This window comes from Ochlerotatus camptorhynchus, unplaced genomic scaffold (assembly GCF_037179485.1).
Source record: "Ochlerotatus camptorhynchus isolate MF236.1 unplaced genomic scaffold, CSIRO-AGI_Acam_v1.1 ptg000008l, whole genome shotgun sequence".
Classification (NCBI taxonomy): Eukaryota; Metazoa; Arthropoda; class Insecta; order Diptera; family Culicidae; genus Ochlerotatus; species Ochlerotatus camptorhynchus.
The window spans coordinates 3,912,610-3,939,460 of NW_027040500.1; the positions used below are offsets into that span (position 1 = coordinate 3,912,610).

At 36.3% G+C, this 26,851-nt stretch overlaps 1 protein-coding gene across 4 annotated transcripts in view; it reads right to left on the reverse strand.

The window, feature by feature from the left end:
• Window positions 1–26,851, reverse strand: part of TrpA1 (Transient receptor potential cation channel A1) — a 90,113-nt gene that overhangs the window by 21,914 nt on the left and 41,348 nt on the right. For 2 of the 4 annotated variants that reach the window (XM_065218304.1, XM_065218312.1), the window contains exons 4-8: window positions 23,495–23,690; window positions 23,127–23,423; window positions 22,258–23,067; window positions 14,620–14,934; window positions 14,425–14,535 (exon numbers count right to left, since the gene is read on the reverse strand). In XM_065218304.1, coding sequence (XP_065074376.1) covers window positions 14,425–14,535; window positions 14,620–14,934; window positions 22,258–23,067; window positions 23,127–23,423; window positions 23,495–23,690 — 1,729 coding nt within the window. The remainder of the gene's footprint in view (window positions 1–14,424; window positions 14,536–14,619; window positions 14,935–22,257; window positions 23,068–23,126; window positions 23,424–23,494; window positions 23,691–26,851) is intronic. The other 2 variants (XM_065218332.1, XM_065218323.1) reach the window with 1 other exon arrangement.

Genomic DNA, 26,851 nt, shown 5'->3' on the forward strand with positions numbered 1-26,851 from the left:
ACTGATAGGCAAAATCTCCATCATTTTTTGAATTCCTCTCATTTATTTGGTTCAATATAAAATAAACACACTGTAGCCTTTTTTGATCTCGTATTCTTTATATTCTTTTAATGTTTCACTTATGAAATACTGAAAAAAAAGAGTTTTACTTAAAGAAAAAAATAAATAAATTTGTATTGAAAAAACAATAGTCTAAAAAACAAAAGTGCCGAATTCAACAATCGATATGTTTTCGATAAATTTCCTTTGGAAAACCCCTTAATTGTTTATGTTTTGATATTTTGATATGCTTTGAAGCATTTATAAACGTGATTGCATTTGATTCAGTTGAAAAAAATGGAGTAGTTTCGAGAGCAATTCCCTTGTGTGTCTGAAAATTGGTAGTTCGTGGTGTGAATCGCACCGGGCTGAGGAACCACAGTATCAGCGGCAGCGGTTGGGAATATTATTCTGAAACTAAAAAAGTTCGGATCAGTGGTGGATCGCCCTAGCAGAGGCAGGACGTGCAAAATGGATTCGAGAACGTTCACCAAGATTATGAGCGAAGTCAAGAAGAACCCGAAGGTAACTGCTGCGAAATATAGGAAACCCTTCAGCTATCAGTTTCCGGGCGAACTGTTCGTCGCCGTCTCGTAGCACAGGGGTTGAATAGCAAAGTTGCCCGGAAGCGCCCATTTACCAGCAAGGCAAACAAAGCCAAACGCCGCTGGAAGGGCCTCCACAAAGCCCGGACCTCAACCCCATCGAGAATTTGTAGGCGATTCTCGATGCCAGGGTTGAAAAAACTGGTGTTACTAATAAAAATAACTATTTTGAAGCCCTGGAGCCCTGGGAAGAGCTAGATCCACAGCACTTAAAAAATCTGGTGGAGAGCATGCCGAAGCGCCTGCATTAGGTCACAAAGGCCAAAGGAGGACACATTAATTATTAAAATGCTTTTCTTTTACTTTAATTTATCTTTTCTTTTCTTATCCTTGTTTTTTTTTCAATACAAATTGATTTTGTTTTCTATAAGTAAAACTCTTTTTTTAGTATTCCAAAAGTGAAACAGTGTTGGGAAAATATCAAAAAATTAAATCTCACCAATGTTCAAGATAACGCTTGATTTTCGTAGACAACAATCAACAAGCAAACCACTGGGTTTGATTTAGCAAGCTGTGATATTGCAGCTCAGAATATCAAGCTAACAAAACTCACCAGTTGCAAATCTCAACAAACTGTGGTGATATTGAGTTTCATGATTTTTGCTTTACACCCGAACGCAACCGAAACTTTAATAACGCCTGGCAGCAGTCACTTCATGTCTGCCATCGGTGAAGAGTAAAAAGAGATAGCAAACTATACTTTCTCTTTCTACGAAAACGATGTTCATAGGAAACATTTTTGTGTCGAGTTAACTGTCAGCTTGATTTTTGCACGTTGTGAATAGTCTCGCAATATAAGTGGAGCTTGTAAAATCAATATCAAGCATTATGTTTTGTTCCAATATCACGCGTGATATAAAGAGCTTATGAGAGTGGAAAAATATCATTCGATTGATGATTTTACCAACACTGAGTGTAACTTTAAAAGAATATAAAAATAAGATATCAAAAAAGACTACAGTATGTTTAATTTAATTTGAAGCAAATAAATTAAAGGAATTCAAAAAATGATAAGGTGGGCATCAGTGCCTGTCAGTGTATAATTATTCAATTGTTATAAGAAAAATTCATACTTGATATGGTGGTTTAACTTCTTGTTAAATTCAATTTAATTTGTATTTAGATTTAACTCATTATTACTCGTTATCATTTGACGGTGACAATAAGTCATGAACTCATATTTTAGATAACTGTAACTGTCTTGTACGATAAATAGGATATTTATACTAATTTGTGTCAATCAAAGCTTCTTGTTTCATTATAGAGGAAAGCTGATAATGACAGACTAGTTAAGGTTTTATGGTTCATCATGGTAATTTATACAATATTGTTTGTATATGATAAACTACGGTTTTCATAATCTGAATCGTATTTTTGATATATTAAGCCAAATTTGTGCGATTTTTGTAAAATAAGCTGGATAAAATGATGAAGTCAATGGGATGATAGCCAATGAGTGGTAGAAAACTGTCTGAACTTTGATCAAAATATTTAAAAAAATCTTTTCACGCACTTAGAAAAAATTAATTTCAAAAATAACTATGAAATGAAATTATGAAATTTTTTATTTTAGAAATCCAATTGAATTTTCTTCGTTCATGGATTGCAAGATGGACATGTTGTAGAAGAAAAGTATTACCAATGATAAAACTTTATTGTCTGCTCTGAAATCTAAGCGATGAATAGTTATTCATCTGCTTAGAATGCAATGCAGACAAGAAAAAGTTATTTTTTCAGTTAAATTTGTTTCTTCGCTTCGTATGTTTGGTAAGGTTCAACCACAGACAAACAGACGTAACTCTTTGACAAACTTGTTCTTGAAAACATAGTATATCAAAACATATAACCTCAGTAACGACATCTCTCTGGCTTCTCGCGGAAAACAAGCTTGCTCGCTAACTCGTAAACAATATTGCATAAAAGTTCTATAGAATATATAGAAACGTCAAAGTGATCCGATGCCAGCGCTGCGGCGAGTAGTTCACGGAACTGATAATATTCAAATCAACCGTTAAATGCATGAACGAAGATACACAATGAAGAGTTACGTCTGTTTGTCTGTGGTGTTATGTTATTAACACAATTTTGAAACACTGTTGTAGGGGGTCCGTGATGAGTTCTTCTGGTGTTACCTGATTAGTGAGTGATCCTGTGCTTTGAGTATGTATTTCTGTTCTGGCATCTTTATCAATTACATCTTCCGTTGTTTCATTATACACTCCTGCCAGTCTAGTTGAACACCACACTCGTAGAAAAATAGTGGCTCCTGTTTATGGGCAACGTTTGCTTTCCCTTCACAGTTTTCCCAGTTTTTTTTGGCAAAATTTACGTGACATAAATAATGGACCTTCCCATAGCGGAACATTAATTGGTCCGAATGAATACTGCATTGATTTTTCCGTTTCGAACTTCGCAATTCGGTACACTGTTTCCATGTCAACGGGATACGCATCCAGTGCCTTCACAGAACTGGAAAAAATGTGTTCTGCGCTTCCACTCGTTTGAATTTGTTTTTCTCTCAACGTTGATAGCAAAACGTACCGGTTGAAACACGAAGCAGCTGAGCTTTTTACGATTGCATTCTGCTGAGTGAGCTGAGTGAGAATTTTGCAGAAAGAATCACTTTTTATTTTTTAGCTTTAAATATAAATTGACACATTTAAATTGGTATTTACATGGAGAAAAGTATTATAATGTAACAAGCGACTCGCAAATACTGTAAAACTGCTGTGGTCATTTGGACTGATTTAAATCGGTGAGCTGGTTTTTACGAATTCAATCGGATTCTCTCGGTAAAGAAATTTGTTTGACTGTCTTTCAGTTTATCCTTCGTTCCTTCTACTGCTGTCAGTTCCGAGTCTACCTGCAGAGTCACATGGTTGGAAGAATTTACACTTCACGGTAACCGGAAAATACCCAATAATGAATACAAAGTAAGAATTTTCGAGGGAAACTGAGACTACCCATTAAATTAGTAAAACTTAAAAAACAAGTAGTAAGTATTCATTTTTGAGTAACAAATACTCATAAATGGGTAGTCCGAGTCTCCCTCGAAAATGCTTACTTTGTAGTCATTATTGGGTATTTTGCGGTTACCGTGTTGTTCGGCAATCTGTTTGTAGGTGAGGATGGCTATTTCTCGAGTAACATTTGAAATGGGCCTATGTCCAAAACGTAAATAAATCGGGTTTTGATACCATTCTTTAGCACCGCTTGATAGATACTAATCGTGTAGGAAAGTTCCACATAATCGAGAAAAATCATTAAAAATAACTCGATTTTCGAAACGGCCGATCAACGAAATTTTTTGTTTCACGCTAAAACGGCCAACCATTAATTTATTTCATTTCATTGAAAGGCCTAGTGACGTAGAAGGCCGATAATTGAAAATGTTCAAACCAAAGTTGGGCCCTACTGGTTGAGGCAGGCCCGATGATTTGTTTTGAATTTATTTGACGTTGCGAAAAGGCTTAGCAAAGGGCGTACTATTTGTGATGACAAGCACAACGGCCTAACAAAAAGGGCCTATCCATTGAAAGAATCACAAAAAGGCTTATTAATTTATGAAATTAAATTGTTATCGATTTTCATATATTTTTGAAAGCTTTTCGCATATTTTTGATGTTGTACACTGAGATACAGTTACTATTATTATTGTGAACAATATAAATGCCAAAATACTTCAATTTTCCTAAATATGAATTGAATAGTGGCGGAAAAATTTAAAATTAATTTTCTGGTTTGTTTACGTTTTGGACATAGGCCCATTTCAAATGTTACTCTAGATTTTCTTTCTGTGGTGCTCGCGCTTGGCTATGACACTAAATACGTCCAGGATCCCGATTATTTTATGCTGACGACGACAAGTCTTTACACACCAAATATCTTAAATATTTTTCGGTACTTTTTTGCTGGATACGTTCTGTAAAATATAATTTTCATCGAATGTTTTGTAAAACATATATTTTACCAATTCTCCGCAATCAAAACTGCCTACATAAATTTACCGAAAATTGTAAATACAAATTACTGATAAAAACTGTAACGGGCTGTAATTCCGCGATACTGTAAAAAGTGTGGCGAATGTACTGTAAAAATAATCTTTTACAAAAACAAACCGTAGTAAAGTAACAGATTTTTGTGAACATTACCGAACAGGATTGTAAATTTCATATTGTCAATCTCAGTATTTCCGCCATTTCAAAGTTGAGTTTTCTTCGGTTCTCCTGTGTGAAAAGTAAGTAATTTACTATTTTTCGCTATTTACAATCCGTTAAACCTATGCCGAAAGTAGACTAATCTAGACCAATTGCTTTCAGTCACCATGGACGTAAAGCGGCTTAGTGTCCTTATCAAACGCAAAAAGCCAATTTGTGTATTATCGTTTCAGTTGAAAACCGGAAAATCCCACACGCGCTAATTGAATTTACTCTCGTTCTGTATGTTAAACATGACGTCGGACATAGTGCGCTGTATTCGCACAATGATGCGCTATTCAGCGCACTATGTCCGACGTTATGTTTAACGTACAGAACGAGGGTAAAATCGAGTGTCGCGTGTGGGTTTACCGGTGTCCAACTTGAACGACAATATGGTTTGTTACGGAATCAGTAACATCGTCCTTCTCTGTTGAACATTATTTTTGTACGAACGTACGATGATAATATACAAAAAAACGTTTTATGAGTCAAACGAATCGTTTGTTTTGTTATCATTTTAATTTTAAGAAAACACATGGAAGAAATAATCAATAAATCAATAAAAATCATAATTTTGGTACATTCAGGAAAATAATGAATTACAGTTATTTCGGTAAAAACGATACCGAACGCTATTGTAAACTTTACCAATCATTCTGTAAAATTAAAATCCAGTTCAGTAAATTTTGACAGCTCAAGAGTGAAGAAAATTTACTGAACGGATTGTAAATAATAAAATTACCGAATAGATTACCGAATGTTCAGCTGTTCCATATTCGGTAAAAAAATACAGTATACTGTAAAAAATTCTTAGTGTGTAGGACTGCTTCACATTACAACAGTTAATCGATCATTTCACTGAGTGGTGTACTAGAAACATGCTCACACTTAGCATTCACACATGCAACGTCTTATCGTTTCACAGAAGACTGAAGCCGGTTGTACATGACTACAACATCGTTGACCAGCTTCTAGAAAGTGTTCGTCAAGTACGGGATCTGGGAGTTATCCTTGATTAAGCGCTAACCTTTTCATTACATTACAACGATATTATCTCCAGAGCCAACCTCCAGCTTGGATTCATCTTTTAGGTTTTCCCCATCAATCTTCATTAATACAGCTAGTCGGGTGAAGTATAATAAATTAAATAATAAATAATCCTCTACTGCCTATTGGCGGGGTAAATTCAAAGAGCTGGGAAAAAATAAATGAATTTTGCTACAAATGCTGTACCAATGGTTGGTTGGTTGGTTGGTTGTCTTTATTAATGGGATTTTCAGCCAGACGCTGGTTCATCTCCACTGCCAATGGTTGGACTAGCCCAGAAGTGGCTTAAAGTTACCCTAATAAAACAAAAATATAAAGAAAAAGAAAAAATAAACGAGCCAAAGATTGGAAAACTCCCGTAGTTTAAACATATGAACTTAACTAATTTTTCATATACTTTTGCCAGAGTTTGTCCTTGAATTCTAGTTTCAGCTGACCATTGATTGAAAATTAAGCAATAAATCGTGAGAAAAAAAACACAATTTTTTACATAAAATGCTTTAGAAAAGTAGATGTAGATCAAAACTATTTTTATCATTTTTTATATTAGTTTATCGAAATAAAATATGCAAAAATTTGTTCATACACTACGTAGACAGTTTTTAAGATGTTTAAGACAAGCCCCCCTGCGTAGATAATCGTCCATACAAGTTTTTGGAAATTTGTATGAACCATAGACTCTCGTCAACCACCCAATAAGGAGTGACCAGATATCGATATTATCGGTTCATATTAAGAACATCAACGTCATATCGGTGTTTTAAGAAATTGAGGATATCAGTAAACAAACAACGCTTTTTGCTGGATTCTGCAACCTATAGTGAGGTCCTATCCTAATACTAGGAGGATACAAATCATACAATCCTGCTAATTCACAAGGCTGCCCTGAAGCCTTTTCCTCTTCTGGAAACATCGATTTAAGGGGGGAGCACACTTTGATTTTTCAAAAAAAAATGCTTTTTTTTTTGGCTTAAAATGTTCCTTGGGATGTAAACTTTAATTTAGAAAAGACTCCAAGTCCGCCAGAATATTCCTTACCGCTTTACGAAGCTATTTCCTAAAACATGTACCGGCGCGCTGAGAGAGTATTTTATCTTTTAACGCGTTTATCTCGAAACGGGGTTTTTCAAACTGGCGTGGGAAATAACTAACCAGTTATCATCAAATTTGGATATCGCCTAGGTTTTCTTGTTCAGAATTAAATTCTGCTTAAAAATACGTATCCACATTTTCGATTTTGTCAAAAATGGATTTTTAATCCACGATTTTATAAGCATTTTTAGGGTGAAAAAATGGACTTTATTTTCCTAAAGCCACAACTTTTGAAAAAAAATAATTAAAAAAAAAATCGGAATACGTATTTCTAACCCAAATTTCATTACTAATCAGGATTTTTGTTCGATTTATGTTCCAGGATCACATGGAAAGGAGTATTTTCCCACGCCATTTTCCGATTTCCGCGCAAGGACGCCCGCGCGACCTGGTGCACCGGCCACGGGGAGACGCCAATCGAGTTCAAAAAAATACAAATTGTAGTTCGAAGGATGACTAATAAATGGGTTATAACATATTTGCCCTCCCTGAGTGTTTTATTGCTTAAAAAAATTAACGAAAATGTCTTGCTTTTTGGACGTTCAAAGTGTACTACCCCCTTAAGGAGAACACCATTTTCCGAAAGCAGGTCATATATTATGCGATTCCAGGATCAGCTTGGACAGAGATCATGTTAATCGAATGTCAGTTTTGCATAAGGTATTATACCTTACATGATTCATATTGACAATTAAAAGGCTACAGAGCTTGTTTTTCGTTGAACCTGGGTCTGGCAAAGACAAACCTTAGTCAGCTTTAGACTACTGTGATGGATTTGAGATAAGGAAAACAAATTAATGCGAGACTCTCTCACAGTGAATGTAGGGGAATTGGATGTAATTTCGGCCTAAGTGTCCCTAATTTGAGCCCATACATATATACAGCAATCGACTAAATTTGCAATAGTGACCAAAAATATCCATTAGTACCGTTCCAATGACGCGTTCGTCTAGATAAAATTGATAAATAGTAGATTTTTAGCGATGGGCCCAATCTTAGATCCAACATTAGAGCCATTTCCCCTAGTTGTTGGTTTTAATTTTTTTTTAGATTGCAATAGCCCAAAGAACCCAAGTTTAAAGGTATTGAGATAAATGTATATTCGAAATCTGCAATAAAAATGGAACCGAAACTTAAAATTTAATCGATTTCGGTGCACTGGAACTATTTTAAATAATTACGATTACATTAGCAGAAATTACCATATTAAAGGGTGTCCCAGAATATCTAAGCACGATTAAAAAAAACGATAAAGTAATTCTGTTTACAGCAAATTCGGTTTTTATTACGTATTCATGTTCTCTGTAGTATTCTCTTACAATGAAAGGTAGGAAATCCAAGATCCGATCAGTTGTAAGCCAAGGAGTGGATTTTCGATCTCACGCTACTCATTAGCTTCAGCACAGATGCCCCAAGTAACAATTCAGCAGCTACTGGCATCCACTCTGATTTATGATGGTTTTATAACGGAAATGAATAATCCATTTAGTTTAAATACAGAATTTCAAAGTGTAAAACATTCCTGATTATTAATTCAGTTTATTGCTGTTTTTCAAACCTGTTATAGTCTGTCGAGAAAGTCAATCAGTTCTGTAAATCAATCATAAACTTCATTAGCAATTGTTTATTAATGCCTTGATAAAATACTCTATAAAGATTTTCTATCATTATAAAAGCAACCATAAAACCATTCGGTTTTAAAAGAGAGCAAAAAGCATATATAGTTTTTGCTTAGACTTGTTAAAGTGTATCATAAAATCCCCAATTACTATGTTTCCAAATTCAACTTAAAAGTTCCATCCTCATAGTGAATTAAAGCAAAATTCATGACAACAAAATATTGAAGAGTAGATGAAGTAGGATAAAAAATTCAAGCGATGTTTACGACCGAATGGAAGTCAATTTCAGCAACGACTGAGCATCTAGCGTTTGCATTACGTTCTGACCGGTGTTGACCGTCTCCTTTATAAAACAGTCTAAAAACAGACCAGCCTCCTCCAGATCGGACGAACGAAATAATTTGCATTTGTACCTACAGCAATCCGCTGAAACTGTCAGTAAGTGGAGATTGGCTGGTTGCCGATTCATAGCAGTAATTTTATTCAGCGAAAGGTTCATAATTTCATTCAACCGTTCTTAATTTAAACTGCATCGTTTGAAGGTGTACTTCGGGAGCCATCCGAAACAAGGAGATCTTTTACGGCAAAGATTGAGCTTCCAGCTGTTCCATTATATATGTGAAATGTTGCAAAACAGTTCCGCACACTTCCTTAGTAACTGCTTCCTAGTCAGCGGGAGAGAATCGCCTGAAAGAACGCTGGAGTATAACCATAGAGGTAACTCTAAGACTAGAAGGTCCCGAAATAACGTGCTCAACTTTTTGGCTCAGCTCTGGTACTATCTTCGGTCCCAAGCTAATCGATTCACCCCTCGAAACATAGGAAAAAACCAATAACCCCTCATTTTACCTGTCAAACTTTCATAACGAATCAAAACAAACATTGCGTAGTACTAGAATTTCGACTAGAATGGGATACGTTAATCGTTTGCTTGGGACCAATAGGCTAGTCAAGTAGTGAGCCAATTTAAAATCGTTAGTTTCGTATTGATTGTTGGTATAACCTCGTTGCAATGATTGAACAACGCAACTATCGAAAGATAAACAAACTTTGACGTTTAACTTTCTGCAGGCAACTTTGCCTCCATAAATGCTGCCATAAATCTGAACGGCTTAGGATCATTCATTCATTATTATTATTATTATTATTATTATTATAGTCACTTTAACACTCTAGGGTCATTCGTGACTTGTCCGGGGGTGAGATTTGAACTCGTGACTTTGGCGTGAGAGGTATGGATGCTAACCACTACGCCGGGGTCGCCCCGGCTTAGGATCAAGTAAAGCCCGATTCAAAGTAAATTTGGACGCATTCAAGTGATCATAACTCAAGAATCAAACAACATGCACGGTTGATCAAAACGTCAAACATAAGGGTATTTATTCAGCTTTCAAACGATATATAACAAGTTATTACATTTCACCGATTCGAACGAACTGTCGCACTTTACTTGTGATCGATGCCATCATGATCTGCACAGTCGCTGGTGACACTGTACCGGCGAACTTATTCCACTTTAAACGCATTTGTTGTGCATGTGTCACTTCTTTACCGCTTCCTCGAAGTTGTCGCTAGACAATTTCCCAATATTTTTCGATCGGTCTGAACTCAGGGCAATTCGGAGGATTAATCTCTTTGGCGACGAAATTAACATTGTTTGCAGCATACCATTCTAGTACCTCCTTAGAGTAGTGACAGCTGGCTAGATTCGGCCAAAACATAACGTTGGTCTTGTGTTGCCGAATGAAGGGTAAAATCCGCTTTTTCAGACACTCTTTAATGTAAACCTTCGACGTCATTGTGTGAGATGTGATGAAAACCTTGGTTTAAAGGCTACAACTGCAGATTCCTTGCCAAATCATTAGTTTTAGAGCAAACTTATCAGCAAAAACAAATTTATACCTGGAAGGGACATCTCCACTAAATTTTGTTTCAGGGAGCGATTCGGATGTTTACTGGCACAAAAAGACTTATACCCTTCTCTTGAAAGGATGTTACGCACGGTGGAAAAGTTTTAATCGTATTTCTTTGCCAAATCACGTATGGAGACACCTGGGTTGCTTTTCACGTACCTCAACACCTTTCTCCTGAGCTCTTTGTCCCTAGTGCCACTTTTATGATAGATGCGCTGTGCTCTATCCACACTCAGAGTATCCTTGTAACGTTTGATAACAAGACTCACCGTTGACTTTGGGAATTTTAACACTTACTATTTTTAAGGCAGACCACGAAGGGTTCTCTAGATGTTTGTGCACAATTAATTTTCTTTTCTCAAGTTCCAGGATCCGTAATTTCGGGATGCGTCGATCAATCGAAAAAAAAACCTTTCACTAATTTCTTCGTCAATGAAACATCAACAAATGCCTTTCAAACGTTTTTTGTTCCAAACCCCAGGGGCGCGGTGGTGTATTAAACCGTGCGTCCAAATTTACTTTGAATCGAGCTTTAGAATGGCTTCAGATAAATACAATTCAGTCAGGAAGTTTTCTTCATAAAAGCCATTTTAAAATCTTATGAATTTGTTAGGGATTTTATTAAAGCAAATCAACTTCTTCACAAATGGCCCATGAAAACCAACTTTAAAGCCACCGCCATATTACAATTATTTCGTTTGATTTTTAAAATCTTCGTTTTAAATGTGTATTTCCTTGGATACAACTTTATTTTGGTCAATTTAGTAAGATATTTAAAATACGATAATCATAAAAAAATATCTCGACTGAACTTTATGATTAATTTGTGAATAACTATTTTTTTTTCTCTATTAACAATAATGAGCAAAATCGTTGTTTTCCGAGGGTGGGCTTTTTTTTCGATATTTTCAAGTACATTTCACATAAGATTTAATATGGCACCTAAAACTAGGCCACTTTATGAGAACAATTTTAAATAATTTTGGAAATTGAATTGGATTTTTATGTGATAAGATTATATTTCAATTATTTTGTTAAGATCGGATGGTATTTATGAAGCCTTTTCTATCTTAATTGATGATTGTTCGAGTGGATTCAGCAAGCTAGAGAAAATGGCTTTAAAAGGGTTTTCATTGTTGACAAATAGCTATTATTGTAGTTTAAATACGGGTTCCAAATGGTTTTCTATACGTTCGTCATACAAACTTTTTGCAGTGAATCAATGTTGAAGAGCTTCGAAAATATACCCTTAGAACCTTCTCCAGGATAAGCCACCTATACATATTCTAGTCTTAATGAGGTTTTGGTGGATGCATCAATGGCAAAGTAGCCTTGACCCAGGGTTTTATGAATGTTGTTTTATAGTAGTTTTGAATTACTTCATAAAACTTAAAATGTTACTTGGGGCCTTTCTAACAATTTTGGATACTTTTTCCCAGTCTTTCGCAAACTTTGTAACGGAATCCATTGCCTTTACATGTTTCCGTAAATATGCTTTGGTCAGGGCCCAAAATGTTTCGATTGGCCTGGCCTGGGGACAGTTTGGCGGATTTATCTCCTTGGGTACGAATTGGAGCTTGTTGGCTTTATACCAGGCTACCGTGTCCTTGGAATAATGAACCAAAACAGTACTGAAGCGTCGTGTTTGCGGATCATGGGACACAGACGCTTGTTTAAGCACTCACGTACGTAAACATCGGTTGTCATTGTCTCCGTTGTCATAAACGGTTTGGAAAGCATACCGCACTCACAAATGGCTTACCAAACCATAGTCTTTTTACTGATTTTTTCAACACTTCGATTTTTTCGATTTCGTCAACACTTCGGTCATCAAGAACGGTGTAGTACTGAGCACCAGGAAGAGTTTTGTAATCAAATTGAAGGTATGATTCATCGTCCATAATCACGCACACCGATTTTCCGCACAGCAATTGGTCGTATAACTTCCGAGCCCTCGGTTTGACGGATGCGGCTTGTTTTTCACTTCGTTTTGGCTTTTTCTGCTTCTTATACGTCTTTAGATCCATTTTTGCCTTGGCTCGCTGGACGTTACTCTTCGAGGATCCCACTTTTTTAGCCACGTCTCGAACCGAAGCACTTTTCTTGCGAGTGAAAGCTTGCACGATTTTCCGGTCCAGATTTCGGTCAACAGGGTTCGGTTTACGTCCAGATTTTTGCTTGTCCTGGGAAGTTGCTTCATCACCATACTTCCGAATCGCATTTCGAACGGCTTCGATGCTTGCAACTTCCAATTTCGCTAATTGACTCAGAGAAATGTTGGGGATAGTACACCATTTGTGCACGATCTGTTTGCGCTTTTCCGGAGAAATGGTTCGCATTGTCACAGAAATGTAAAGAACCGACATTTGTGATACACGTTTTTTTTTCCTTAATTTGATTCCGTCGATCTTACTTTCCGTGCTGAGCACCAAAGCTACCGAAGCCATGAAGGCAGTTCCAACACCTGGATTCTACCTATCGACCCATCTCATGAACCGGGGACCAACGGCTTTACCTCCGTTCGTGATCAAAGTTTTGCGAATTGCTTTCAAACAGTTTTGGAATTCTGTCGATTGGAATGGATAGAAAAGCAAGCAGCAAATAAAATAAACACATCATATGAAGCTGCTGACAAGAATACTCAAATTCCCCTACTGAGTGAGTAAATTTTCAGCTTTCATTGTTTGCCCATAAACGATTTCTGCTCAACATAATTGTACATTTGAAAATTCTTTAACCTTGATTTGTTTCCTCTCATTCTTCTCATTCCAGATGAATCTATTTTGGAAAACGCGTGAAAAGTTGTATATAGACAGTATATGTAATGATTCATGGAATGGCATTTTCTGGATAAAGCACTCTCGTGTGATATTGCCTCGCAAAATAAAATTCCTTTCACATTTAACTGCTAACTGAGAGTGTGGAATAAACGAGATAAAAGCAGCGTAGGTAATTTCTGACTCACTTGGCACAGAAGGAATAGCAGTCATGCTAGAAATGGTTCTATATAGAAGAGAATATGTAGGGATAAGATCTAATTTTTGTCATACTAAGCACAACCCCATGACTTCTAAATTTATTTGCCTCTCCATACGTACCGTTAGATTTGATAAAGAGTCACATTCCAATTCCGTCATACGAGTCTTAATTCCGTTCAAACACATTGAAACGTTTTTGGATTCAAGTCGCCTTACACTGAGGCAAATAAACTTAAGAATTTTATAAGACTCGACTTATGAATGACACTTATGAATTTGTGTCTTATGAATGTTCTTCGTCTAATAACACCAGGTAGCACTCATACGCCTTTAAACATTTCATTTTCCAAAGCGTTGAAAGACTTGTGGTCAACACACTGGCCCTGTAATCTCAACGCCCATGGCTCGGTTTCAGCTTACTCCGATTTATTATTTTTTTGTCAACATTATTTTTCATAACGCAAATCAATGAAATTCATAACGATTTCGTGTTTTAAATTAAAATTCTTATGGAATTCTTACGTTCTTTTGCCTCAGTGTACGGATACAGGCAGTAAAAAAAATGGATTCGCTAGGAGCGCTTCTTTTGTTTTTTGAGAAGAATGGATGTAAATATTCATATTATGCGGTCTTTTAAGTTTATTTTTGCACTGAGCTATCGTACCAAACGTTTGATTGATTTATTCCCGCCGAAATCATTGATATATTTGATGTTTCTGCTCGATATGACGGAAATGGGCACTTATGCTGAATTAGTTCTCTACCCTATTGAATAGATTTCGACTATCAAGGGTCAAGTCAAAAGTAAAAGCCATGCAAAAGTGAAAGTCGAAAAAGAAGAGAGCTTAGAAAAGTTGAACGGTTGAATGTTGGTGAAAAGCAGCGAAAATGACGTAAATAGCATGCAGCTTTTCTCAGTTTGCCGAGCTTACGTTCAGTGCCGGTAAGGGAATTGGTTTTGAAATTTGGACGGCCTCTCCCGTTCGTGAGTCCATTTGCGCGTACATCGTCGGACATTGGAGGCAGCTAAAGCAATAAGTTATCTAAACGTTTGTTTTCGTTATTATGTTTTTCACACTTCCTCACAAATAAAGTGTTTACCAAGGCGATATACACATCATACTTACGTAGAAGCTTTTGGAATCCTTTTTGCAGTTTGCTTTGGTGATACAGTTATCCTGCACAGCTTCGAATACTCTTGGCATCGATGCTATCAAAGCCAACGTCACACAGGGATGTTTGTCCGATTTCAGTGCCATAACTTCAGCTGATCGTTCCTCGTGAGTTGCCATGGCCAGGGCTGCTTCCGGGTACTTGTAGTATATGGCATAGTCTATAGCACTCATATCCATGTAATTGTGGAGCAGTTTGCAGCCCAGGTTTAGCAGTAGCACTACCGCGTTTGGTTTATTTTCCATTGTTGCCAAATGGAGAGCAGTATTCTGTGAGATTAGTGAATGGCAATACATAAGATTCTATTGATGTTTTTTTGAAATACAGTTATGACATCGAGAGACTTGATAAGAGTAATGTATCCTTCTGATTCAAAGGCAAATTGTTCAGGATTTCAGTCGTAGAATGTCATATTTTACCACAGAAATAGATATTAAAACACAGAAACGTGACCATTTTTACTAACGAAAATTAACACATACCTATCATATTACACAAAAGAAATATACGTTTCTGTCTGTTTGTTTCAATTGTATCAATATACTTAAAACACATTTTCTGCTTCTTTTGATAAAACTTTTCATCTGGCACTATACGCCTGCTCTCAGTTATTTAACCTCTCTTTAATTGAAGCTTTCTAAACCTATAGGGGGACTGGACACACTTGATCCCTGGGGATACTTGATCTACCATTTGTTTCTTGAAATTCTAAAGGTAAGTTTCAACAATGTTTCGTCTAGACGGAAGGTAATGTTATGGTGACATTTGCGATAGATTGTGAAACGAATATATTTTTGAGAGCAGTTAGTATGTTTTAACTCCCTTTTTATAGCCAGCATGGACATTCCTAATAAAATTTTAGCTGTGAATTAGAAGAATCGATTAAAATCATTGAATTGGTGCTGTTTCTTTTGATTTTTTGTTCAGTTTGATATAAAGTTGAAAACTCAGTTAGGGGACATTTGATCCCCCAAGGTTTACACACACTTAAACCTGATGTATGAATGTGAAAAAAATAAAATAAAGGGGAGGCTAGGGTGGCCCAAAATAACACAATATCTGGAAATCCTGCACACTACTAAAAAGACATGTAAATTTCAGTGCCCTTAGACCGACACATGCAAGCGGCCCTTTCGACATAAGAATCAGTTGAAAAGGACGGGAAAATCAATTCAATCAAACGCACATTTCGTCGAGTTAGATATGCTTCAGTTTCAGGACACTTAATTTTACATACCATATTTGTTTACGTTCCATGATTTACGTCAAATCTGAATTACGTCTCGTGTAAAAATAATAATTTCTTAGTGTGTGGGGTTCACCCTCCAAATGATAGCTAAGAGTGATTAAAAAAATGATTCGTATGGCCATAACTCTTCAAAACGTGATTTAGAGGTAGCCCCGATGAGATTTTTGATAAAAGTCGATTTTTCGTACACACTTAAAAAGAATCATGTAAATTCAGGTGCTCTGAGAGTGACATATACGAGCGTCAATATTGACATAAAATTGAGTCATAATAGAAGCAAAATACAGCTCAATAAAACGTACTTTTCGTCGAGTAACGAACTTTTCAGTCTCGGAGCACTTAATTTTACATGAAATTTTTGTTTACGTCTTATCCATTATGTCAAAGATGGATTCCGTCACGTGTAAAATTAGGTATTTTTAAGTGTGTAGTCATAGCTGAACAGGACTAAACTTTAGGACTAAAATATCTCGATCGAACGATCAAACTCGTTCAAAGGTACAGCTTAACCACACACGTAGAAATAACTAATTTTACACGTGACGGAATCCTCGTCTGTTATGACTCAATTTTATGGCAAAATTGCCGCTCGTATATGTCAGTCTCAGAGCACCTAAATTTACATATTTTTTTCTAAGTGTGCAAAGTACATTGGGAAGACCAATTAAAAAAAAATCATTCTGGCCAGTCATCGGTAAATACCATAGTGTAAATTTTAAAGATATCCAAGATGTTTCGCTGAATAACAACTGGCAAAAATTAACTTATAAAATATCACCAAATCTTTGACTTTAGATCAACCATTTACATATACTATTTTGGGACAACTTTAAGTTGTAAATAAAAATAGTAGCAAGCGAACATGATAAGATTTTGTTTCTTTTTTCGAAATTAGAAATCCCAATATACTTTGAATTACTTGGACTCTTAAATGAGTTTGAGCTAAACACCAATACATATGTACGGTTCCACAAATCTGCCGCTCAGCTGGTGGTCCGATGTAGTAACCGGACCGAGGTTTCCACCCTCAGTCACGGTTCCACGAATCTGCTACTCCCTCTGTTGGCCCACTAGTGCCGCTATCCCATTTGCTGGTGGTCCTTTACTGGTTGTCCGTTCTCTCCACAGTCAATTTACGAACCAAACCGGGGGTTCGTGAATCGAATTAGTGCGTAAAAAAGCTCGTTATTTGGGATTTAATTCTTTAAAAAGCCTCGTTATTTGGGATTTACTTCGCAAAAAGAGGTTTTTGAAAATATTTTCAAATACACCACAATATTGGTATTTTTGGAATCGGAGTAAAATGTAGGAATCACAAATCCATATCTGACGCCATTTTGGAATCCAAGATGGGCGGGATTCGGTTACAGAAATACCTTGAAATACCCCACAATATGGGTATTTTTGGAATCGGGGAGACGTGTAGGGACCGAAAATCGATGTCTGTCGCCATTTCGAAATTCAAGATGGCGGCTTCGGGTTTCAAAAAATTAAAATAAATACTGTTTAATAACCCACAAAATCAGTATTTTTGGAATCAGGGTGACGTGTAGGAACCAGAAGTCTATGTCTGACGCTTTTTTTTAAATCTAAGTTGGCAGCATCCGGTTACAGAAAAACTGTGAAATATTGTCAAATACCCCACAATATAAGTACATTTGGAATCGGGGTGACGTATAAGCAGTGTTGGGAAAATATCAAAAAATCAAATCTCACCAACGCCCAAGATCATGCTTGATTTTCGTAGACAAAAATCAACAAGCAAACAACTGCGGTTGATTTTGCAAGCTGTGATATCGCAGCTCAGAATATCAAGCTAACAAAACTCACCAACTGCAAATCTCACCAAACTGTGGTGAGATTTAGTTTAATGATTTTTGCTTTGCACCCGAATGCAACAAAAACTTCCATAACGGCTTGCAGCAGTCCCTTCCAAGGTTGCAAACACTCATTTCAGTTAAAATAATATTTTTCGGAATTATAAAACCAAAAGATGGTATGATGGCATGTTTTACTTGTAACTTACAAGAAGAGGTTACAAAGTATGCGTTTGAAACATAAAACCTGTAAATTTTGCTTTCTATGAGTCACAATCAGCGATTTTGTGATCGCTGAGTGAGTGAGTGAGTGAGTGAGTGAGTGTGTGAAAAATCGCTGATTGTGACTCTCATGAAGTGAAATAAACAGGTTTAATATGTCAAATACATTCTTTGTAACCTCTTCTTGTATCCTACCAATTCAAAATATGATCATGGCATCTAATAATTTCATAATAAAAAAAAAACATTGTTTTAGCTGAAATGAGAATTTGCAACCTTGGGGTCGATAGGTAGGGTCCAGGTGTGGGAGCTGCCGTCCTGGCACGTCGGTAGCATTGGTGCTCAGCACGGAAAACAAGATCGACGGAAAAAACAAACCAAAGGAAAAAAAATCGTATCGTGGTGCGAGATTGTGCGCGATGAAAAAAAAAGAGCTGCAGTATTTCTCGTTTACTCGGAAGTTTTCCACCGGTGAACCTGGTAATGGGCTGACCAATCAATCGCTTCTCCGTATCACTTCTCAACTCCATGGCACTATTGTATCCAGAGATGACAGCACAATATGTTTATAAACATTGAGGTAAAAAAAATCTGACAAAGCATACTATGAAATATGCCCTACCAGCATACCTGCTTTTCTGCTCAAATCAAAGTTTATCTGCAATATAAGTTCCGAAAGCCAATTTTTTTTTCTGAAGCATCAAATTGACTTGCAGTCTTCTCAACAAAGTTGTTCATTATAGTTTTAAGTATAACATATTTTATTTTCATGCAAATCGGTTAATTAGGAAAAAAAGTAAGAATGATTTTAGTGGGTCATCATTTTCTCCCATACTAATTTGACGAAAATCCCGAACAAAATTGAAATCGTTGGCGCGACCTCTTAACGTTGACCAATTAAGCTGATTCTTTGCACAGATGTTTGTTTTTGTGTTATGAACTGAACTAGGGGGTGGCCTATCAAAAATATCAATCTTTTTCCAGAATGAAACACCCTAGTGCATACACGTAGCAATAAATTAAATTCAATGAAATATCAATTAAAACACAGATGATTTCTACTGTGACTAAATAAAGCATTATATATTATTAAAATATCAAATGCTGTTATAATTAGTTAAGAGCAAAAAAAAAAAATGATGATGATGATGATGGTCCCACCTCTTACCCCTACAAAGGTTTGAGCTGGACGATTTATCTTTAAGATAATTGAATATGACATTTTAACCAGGTTGGCAAACAAAATCGAACTGGTTTCAGTTACAGATATAGATTCCCTCTAAAGTTTACAGTTGCTTCACAGCGATATAAATGTGGAAAAGCTCAGGCGTCCACCTCTTAGTTCACCTTTTTGTCCACCTAAAATATTCATAAGTATTACAAGCAATCAAGAGTTAATGAACAATCAACAAAGCATCCTATTACACTAGTAACCCCGCAATCTGATGCTATCATAATTTTCAGCAATGTCAGGAATGCTCACAAACCCCCAACATTTGCCAGAAAACTTACTACTAACTCAAAGTATCTTCCAAATAAGCTTCAAAATTGCATTTTTTTTTTATCAAATGTTAAATTCAGTCCTCTATATCCGTAATACGCGCGCGAGGCTCAAACCTTTGTAGACTACTTTTTTTTTTAATTAATCTACTATAAAATCATATATTAAAAATCCATCATCACCCTCGTGGCGAACAGAAATAGTTTTTGCAGTGCTACAATAATTATAAAAAAGTCGTTATGACAGCTATCCATATAAAATAATCCGTTAGAGATAACTTCGTCAAGATACATAATTTGTCAATTCATAAAAAAAATCACTGGATAACTGTTCAAAAGACAGTTTTAACGTGTGAAATGCAGTGTCTCTTAAATTCTGTAAGTGTTGCTAAACGTTTGATATGTCTAGGCATCGAATTGAAAACATTTATTCCTTTATAATATAATGAATTTTGTGAAGCACAAGTCAAGAAATGTGGTGTTCTTATTTCAACCGCGTTTTTAGTATTATATCTATGAAAGTCACTTCCTCTTTCAATTCGATCACACAAATATCGAGGCAGCAAACCGTTAACTACTTTAAAAATGAACACCATAGTCAAATATACAATTCTTTGCTTCACCGACAACCATTGTAAGGCGTCTAACATCAAAGTTGAGGAAGTGAATCTACTACATCTCAAAATCAAACGCATTATTTTATTCTGCAAGCGCTGTAATCTCGATATTTGTGTTGCATTGGCCAGAAATAAAATGGAAGGGCAAAAGTCAAGATGAGGAGAGATGATTGATTTGTATAGCTGTATTTTACTGGCAATAGTTAAATCGTTTTTCAGTCGACATAGAATTCCATACTTCTTGGCAATTTTCTTGATGACATTGTCAATGTGAGAGTTGAACTTAAGTGTGTCATCAATAATCACGCCAAGATATTTAATCTCCCGAACGCGATCAATAGTCTCATCATCAATTACAACAGAGACGTTCTTATTTACTCGATTCCGCGAAATAACCATAAATTTAGTTTTACTTGTATTCAATTTTAACTGCTTATACTTCAACCATCTACTTAGAGAACGCAAATCTTCATTCAAGTGTAAAACGGCATCATCTAAATCCTTAGCTGCAATGAATAACACAGTATCATCTGCAAAAAGATTAATGTCGCAAAATCGTAAAACACGTCGCAAGTCATTAATATACATAATAAATAACAGGGGCCCTAATACACTTCTTTGAATACGGCGATGATTAATCTGTTAATATGCTTTTACAAGTGGGTTCAAGTGCACTTTTGGTAAGCATCGACACTGATCTGGCGACATTAGTGTGCGTTTTTCCAATGTGGTAAAGGTCTGGTAGCCTAATTAAACTACCTCAAGGTTTTCCCAAAGCCCAGGGAGGTATCTGAGAATAATTTCTAAATCATTTGGAGGGGAATTTCACCACAAGCAATTGAATTTCAAGGTAATGTGACAGTGTGGTGACTTCATACTAAAGCCGGTTGAATTTTTTTTTTACATTCCAGACTTGAAATGTGTGTAGATTATACTATACACTCACTTTTTTTTTACGCGATGTTTGATAACGTGATCTCAAATTGCAACAAAACTTATTACAATTTGTTTAAAATAATTGCATAAAAACGAAGAAAAATATGGTGATAGTGAAATTTTGGTAGTACGGTAATTATGGAGTAATACGAAATTAACTTAACTAATATCTCCTTAGTTATACCACAATAGATATAATTACTGGTCACAATAGATTTATGTCCCGAACAGATTGAAAAAAATACCAAGGACTGGCATATCACAAATGATCAATGTCTTGTTCGGTCAGTGTCAATGAAATGGAATATTGAGCTTCAAATTTTTACAAAATGTTTTTCTTAATATCTTTTGAATTTAGTTTCCTTGGAATTGATATCGGAATTTCTTTGGAATACTCACAACAATCCCCATAACATAATCTGTAGTACTTTGAATTTTACCTTGAATTTTTCTTACTTTAAAAAAAAAAATCCCAAAATTACCTTTAATTTGTTTTCTTCAATATTTCTCTGCAACTATCCGTAGACATACTGTTACAATTTTTCCTCAAAACTTATTTGGAATTCGCATAAAAAATAAGAAAATTTCGAAATTCAAGTCCAAGTGCAAGAGTCTGGTATATTCATTTTAATCTGTGATCATATTTGAAAATTGTAAGTTTTTCGAAGGCTGTAATGACGATGTTTTTCCATAAATCCATGAATCTAGAAATATTACCTAGCTTACAAATTTTGAACGATTCGTCTGTTCCAAAATCTTGATCGTTAGATCGTTAGATCGTTAGACTAATTAGATTCGAAAACCTTCTAACTGGAAATCTGATTTGTTATGCCTTGGATCTCATTGTTTCCTATAATAAGTTCATTTATTCTTCATTTTCCATTTTCGGTTAGTTCCCTTCGAAAAATTCTGCTATTGATTTTTTAAACATTTTAACTGTTTATATTACACAGTAATTATATGATGGGCAGTCGAGAAAACCCGGGCAAACTGGTAATTTGAATTCCTGAATCCAGTGACCACCTTATACATCATAATATGGATATGGACATAGGTTCAATCGGCATTTAGTTTTCAATTTCTTTCGATTCTAGAATTCGGATAATCGATGCGTTTTTGGGTGTCCTTGCATTTATATCCACCAAAGTGTTTACCGTAAACTAAATGTCAGACCCATAACCGGAACTATTTGCTTTGAGATTTCAGAATTCATGCATAAGAATCTTATTAGTATCAATTATGTTTACTTACCCCATCCTTGTCCACTTGGTCAAGCAAATGCGAATGGACCGAATGCAGTAGCTCAATCGTTTGCGTGTACCCTGACATCGCTGCCAGATGCAGAGGATTACGTCCATTGTGGTCCCTATGGAGCAGAGCACCCCGATTGAGCAAAAGCTGCACTACTCTCGTGTGACCTTCTTTCGAAGCAATGTGAAGCGGGGTGAGACCTTCACCATCACTTTCGTTGATGATAAATGTACCTTTCTCCGAGTCCAAAAGCTGTCGAACCGTATTGTAGCGACCATAACGGGCAGCAAAGTGGAGGGGACTTTCATTGTTATTATTTTTTAGGTTAATACATGCTCCAAGGCGGATTAGATTTTCAAGCGATCGAATATGACCCTCCCTGCTGGCGTAGTGCAGCGGAGAGCATCCTGTGTCGTCTTTTTCGTTAAGCAACTGTAGCAAGTATATTTCCGATTGAGTACAACTTACTTCTTTCGCGAACTCATCCAATCGTCCTCCATTCATAATAACCAAATGTAACACATTTCTACAGTTGACATCCTTCAAGCTAATGTTGGCTCCTAGGCGTATCAAAATCATAACAGTTCTCCATCCACCGCGAGATGCCGAAAGAAGTAATGGAGAGCGGTTTTCCTTGTCTAAGGCATTTATATCACCTCCTTCTTGCACGAGATATTCCACGATTTCCGGATGATCAAACATAGCTGCACAATGCAGCGGAGTCATCTTCTGGATGTCGGTACAATTCAAGCTGATACGTTTCTCTTGTGGTTGCATCAGAAACATCAGTTTCACGATATCAATGGCACCCTAATTGGATAAGAATTCCTGTAAAGTCTGATGGGAGGAAAAGTGCAGCCGATCCCTACCTGTGCCGCAGCTAGATGAACTGGTGTTGAAAGGTCATGCTGTTGAGTGGAAATTTTCGCTCCTGATTTAAGGCAAAGTTCAACCGCTTTAATATCTCCACCATGAACAGCAGAATGAAGCGGGACGTTTCCCTCGGAATCGTAGAAGGAAATCATTTCTTCGCGTGTACAACCTTTAGATTCTCCCCATTGGAAAAATACTTCCATTGTTTTAGAGCTAGCATTTTTGGCTGCCTCGTGTATTGGATAGTAGCCGTTGTTACACGGCTTACGGGGACACGCACCGAATTCGGAAATCTGCGATGTATTGATAAACAAAACTCAAGTTATAAAAACAAAACATCTAACAATGTCATACTAACGCTTACCAGAATTCTGGCACACTCCTCGTGGTCGTAGATAGCAGCTAAATGTAGTGCGGTTCGACCGTGCTCACCTCCTTGCTGTATATCGATGGTCTCCCGGTATTTTCCCATTACTTGCAGACATTTAACTTTGTTTAGCTCGGTGGCTAGGTGTACCGGAGCCAGTTTCTTGTCATTTAATGTGTTCGTAGCGACTGGTCTAGTGAAGAGGAAAATTAAAAAAGAGAAGACATTCTTGAGCGCATGAATTTAAATTAATTTTGGATCTATATTGGTTCTATTTTTGTCAAATTTAACATTAGAAGTGGAATGAGACAATGGTGGCCAGACAATCTCGTTATTAAAATAACACGGTGTTACACGACAAAAAAACTTTTCATGTGACCTATTGAGGTTGTTAGTCTAGTCAAATGTATATACCATGAAATCACATTTGAAATTGTTCTAACACCCCCAAAATTTCAAGTTATTGTTGGTAAATCGATTTTGGGTAAGTGATAGCATACTATGGCGAGTAAGTAACTCAACAATTTTTCAACCGATTTTTGATTTTTATACGGTTTTGAAATGCTAAATGTCGAAATATATACACGTGTATGGTGATTTACCTGACATTCATTTTTCTAAATAAATAGGATTTTTGTTCAAACAAATAGCATTTCACTAACTTTAGCCACCATTGGAATGACGTAAACCTGATGCTATTATGATCTAGGAAACGTTTTTTTTCCGAAAAAAAAGATTTGAAATGATCTTAAAAAACCCAACATTCTTTAAAACAGTGATAAGTACTCAGTTCTAACTTGTCAACATTTTGAACAACCAGCATTACTAAAAAAAAATTCAAAACGGATTCATGGAAAAGAATCAAGGCTTCCGGACGTATAGTGAAAATTCTTGTTAAACTTTGATGTGACGTGGCGTCACAGCTTAGGGATGGGTCCTTCACCGTTGGCATGTTGCACAATACTTAAGAGCCGGGCCGTCCCTGTCTTTCTTTGCTATAAGTAGGAGCCATTTTCGTGGAATTACTATTCGATGACGCCAAAAAAGTTGAGCATCGGGGTCCCACACATCTCGATTTGTACTTAGCGAATGTAGAGCATACCCTTACGCGTCGATTTTTGCCTCAACATCGATGATCAGACCATCATTGCCTGAGCCAATTACCGTGATTGCAAAAGGGACCCCTCAGGCCGTACTTGCCTTCTCAGAGCTGGTTGATATTAATAATTTTTTTTTGTCCAATCGGTACATGCCTGGGCACCTCTGGCATGAATTTAATTATTATCTAATGTAGTTCGTCGTAGGGAATATTTTAAGTGATGGTGTAGCTGACCCACCTGACCTCTTCTGGTTAGCTTCAACAGGCCGAATCAAAAAAAATAAATCTTGTTGCAGCGGAAAAGCCATCATCATCATCATCATCATTATACGCCCATCTGGTCGGACAAAGATACTCGATCTGCAACAAATTAACCATAATCACAACCTCACTGGATAATATAACGACGTTCAGCCTTAAATAAGGTTCCCAAGTAACAATTTTGGGTTTATTAGGGTTCTGTACATCATGATTTAGACTTGTAGAATGCTTTAAAACTTCAATAAAACTAGCAATGCTCCGTGGGTTGATAAAACAGCAGTACAAAATCTGACGGAAGGTGTGAAACGTAAAGCCCGACAGTTCGTATTTGGAAAATCTGAATCCTAATCAAATAATGTTGCTGTATTTTGTAGTTATTGAACTTCAAAAAGGAATAAACCTTGATCATTTATACAATTACATAATCAGTGTGCACTTAATCATGATTGACAGATTTTTTTTCTTCAGCATTACATGTCAATATAATTTTGTTCATTTAGAGCCGGCCAACTTTATACAATCCTCAAATGCCGATATAAATCCGAAAATTGACTTGTAAAAAGATGCTGTGCATAGTCTTGAAATAGCTTTTGAGAATGCTGATATTAAGCCAGGAGTTAAATGCCAACCCAGACAACTAGAAATCGTATAACAATGTACAGACAGTATAGTAAATTGCTACAGTTTAAGTCAAAATCGCATATAAGAATGGCATACTTCGCATTATGTTTAAGTTAAATCGTATAGAATGCATATTTCCGACTTATATACGATGACTCATTTTTCCGTCGTACTGAATCACAAATTAAATCAGATTACATCGTGAAACTTTTCAAAATGAATTTGTTATTACAGATTAAATCTTATATGATGTTAAATCAACTCGTTAAAAATTAAATTAATATATGCACGTATATCGCCTCCACTTTTGTACGTATAAGCCATTTCTTTGCATTCTATACGAATTGTTTGTTTGTATATATGTTTGTATATCACGAAAACAACTTTAGGCAGAACGCACAAACTGACTTTCATTTGTGTTTTTCATAGCTTTTACGCAACTTTTTTGTTGTCTTATCAAGCAGCACTTCTAGCATAGCATCTGAACTCAAAATCCTGCATGATAAATCCTTGAATTGGATTAAAAATTCCAAGAAAAGCTCAAAATAAAATGAAAAAGTGCGTCTTACCCCGGGGGTGCGTTATGTACTGTCCTCTCCTACATGCATTCTGGTTGTCTGGGAAACCAAGCAAAAGATTGAATGTTCTGTTTTACCGACATGAAATTCAACAAATGAAAATAAAAATATTGGAGGCTGCTATTCCATCTCTTTCACTCATACCCGCATGCTGTGTACTCGTTTAGATTTTTTTTTATGTTTTTGATTTTAAGACTCGAATAGAGGACCAAAGTTTAGTCATTATTTTTGTACGCCTTAGCCGAATGATCTAAATGTGACCGCTATCTAAGATCCGGGGAATCCCTTAGCTCAGTCGGTAAAAGGGCAGCTACAAAATAAGACTAAGCTGAAGGTGGCTGGGTTCGATTCCCGGTTCGGTCTAGGAAAATGGTTGGAAAATGTCTCGACTTCCCTGGGTATACTGTACTTGCCACAAGGAAGTACATCTAGAACACTAATTTGAGAGTACGTAATAAGTCAATATGCGATAAACAATAAGCTTGAAATGCGAAGAAGAAGAAGAAGAAGAAGTATAAGATCCAGAAATATGATTGAAGATTGATTATAAGTTGATTACTTTTGACATTCTTATCTTTTTTCTTTCTTTTATTTAACGTCGGTCTCTGTTTCCGTTTTTGGATTACCGAGGTGAAGCAATCGGTTAAGTTGTGTGAGTAAAACCCTTGTACGATACAAGCCATTAGTGCTGTCACTACTTGCGTTTACGTTGATTTTTTGGATTACTAATACAACCGTATTTCACGATCTGCTTCACCTCTTTCTGTACCTCATTGCCAATCACCGACGGGCATC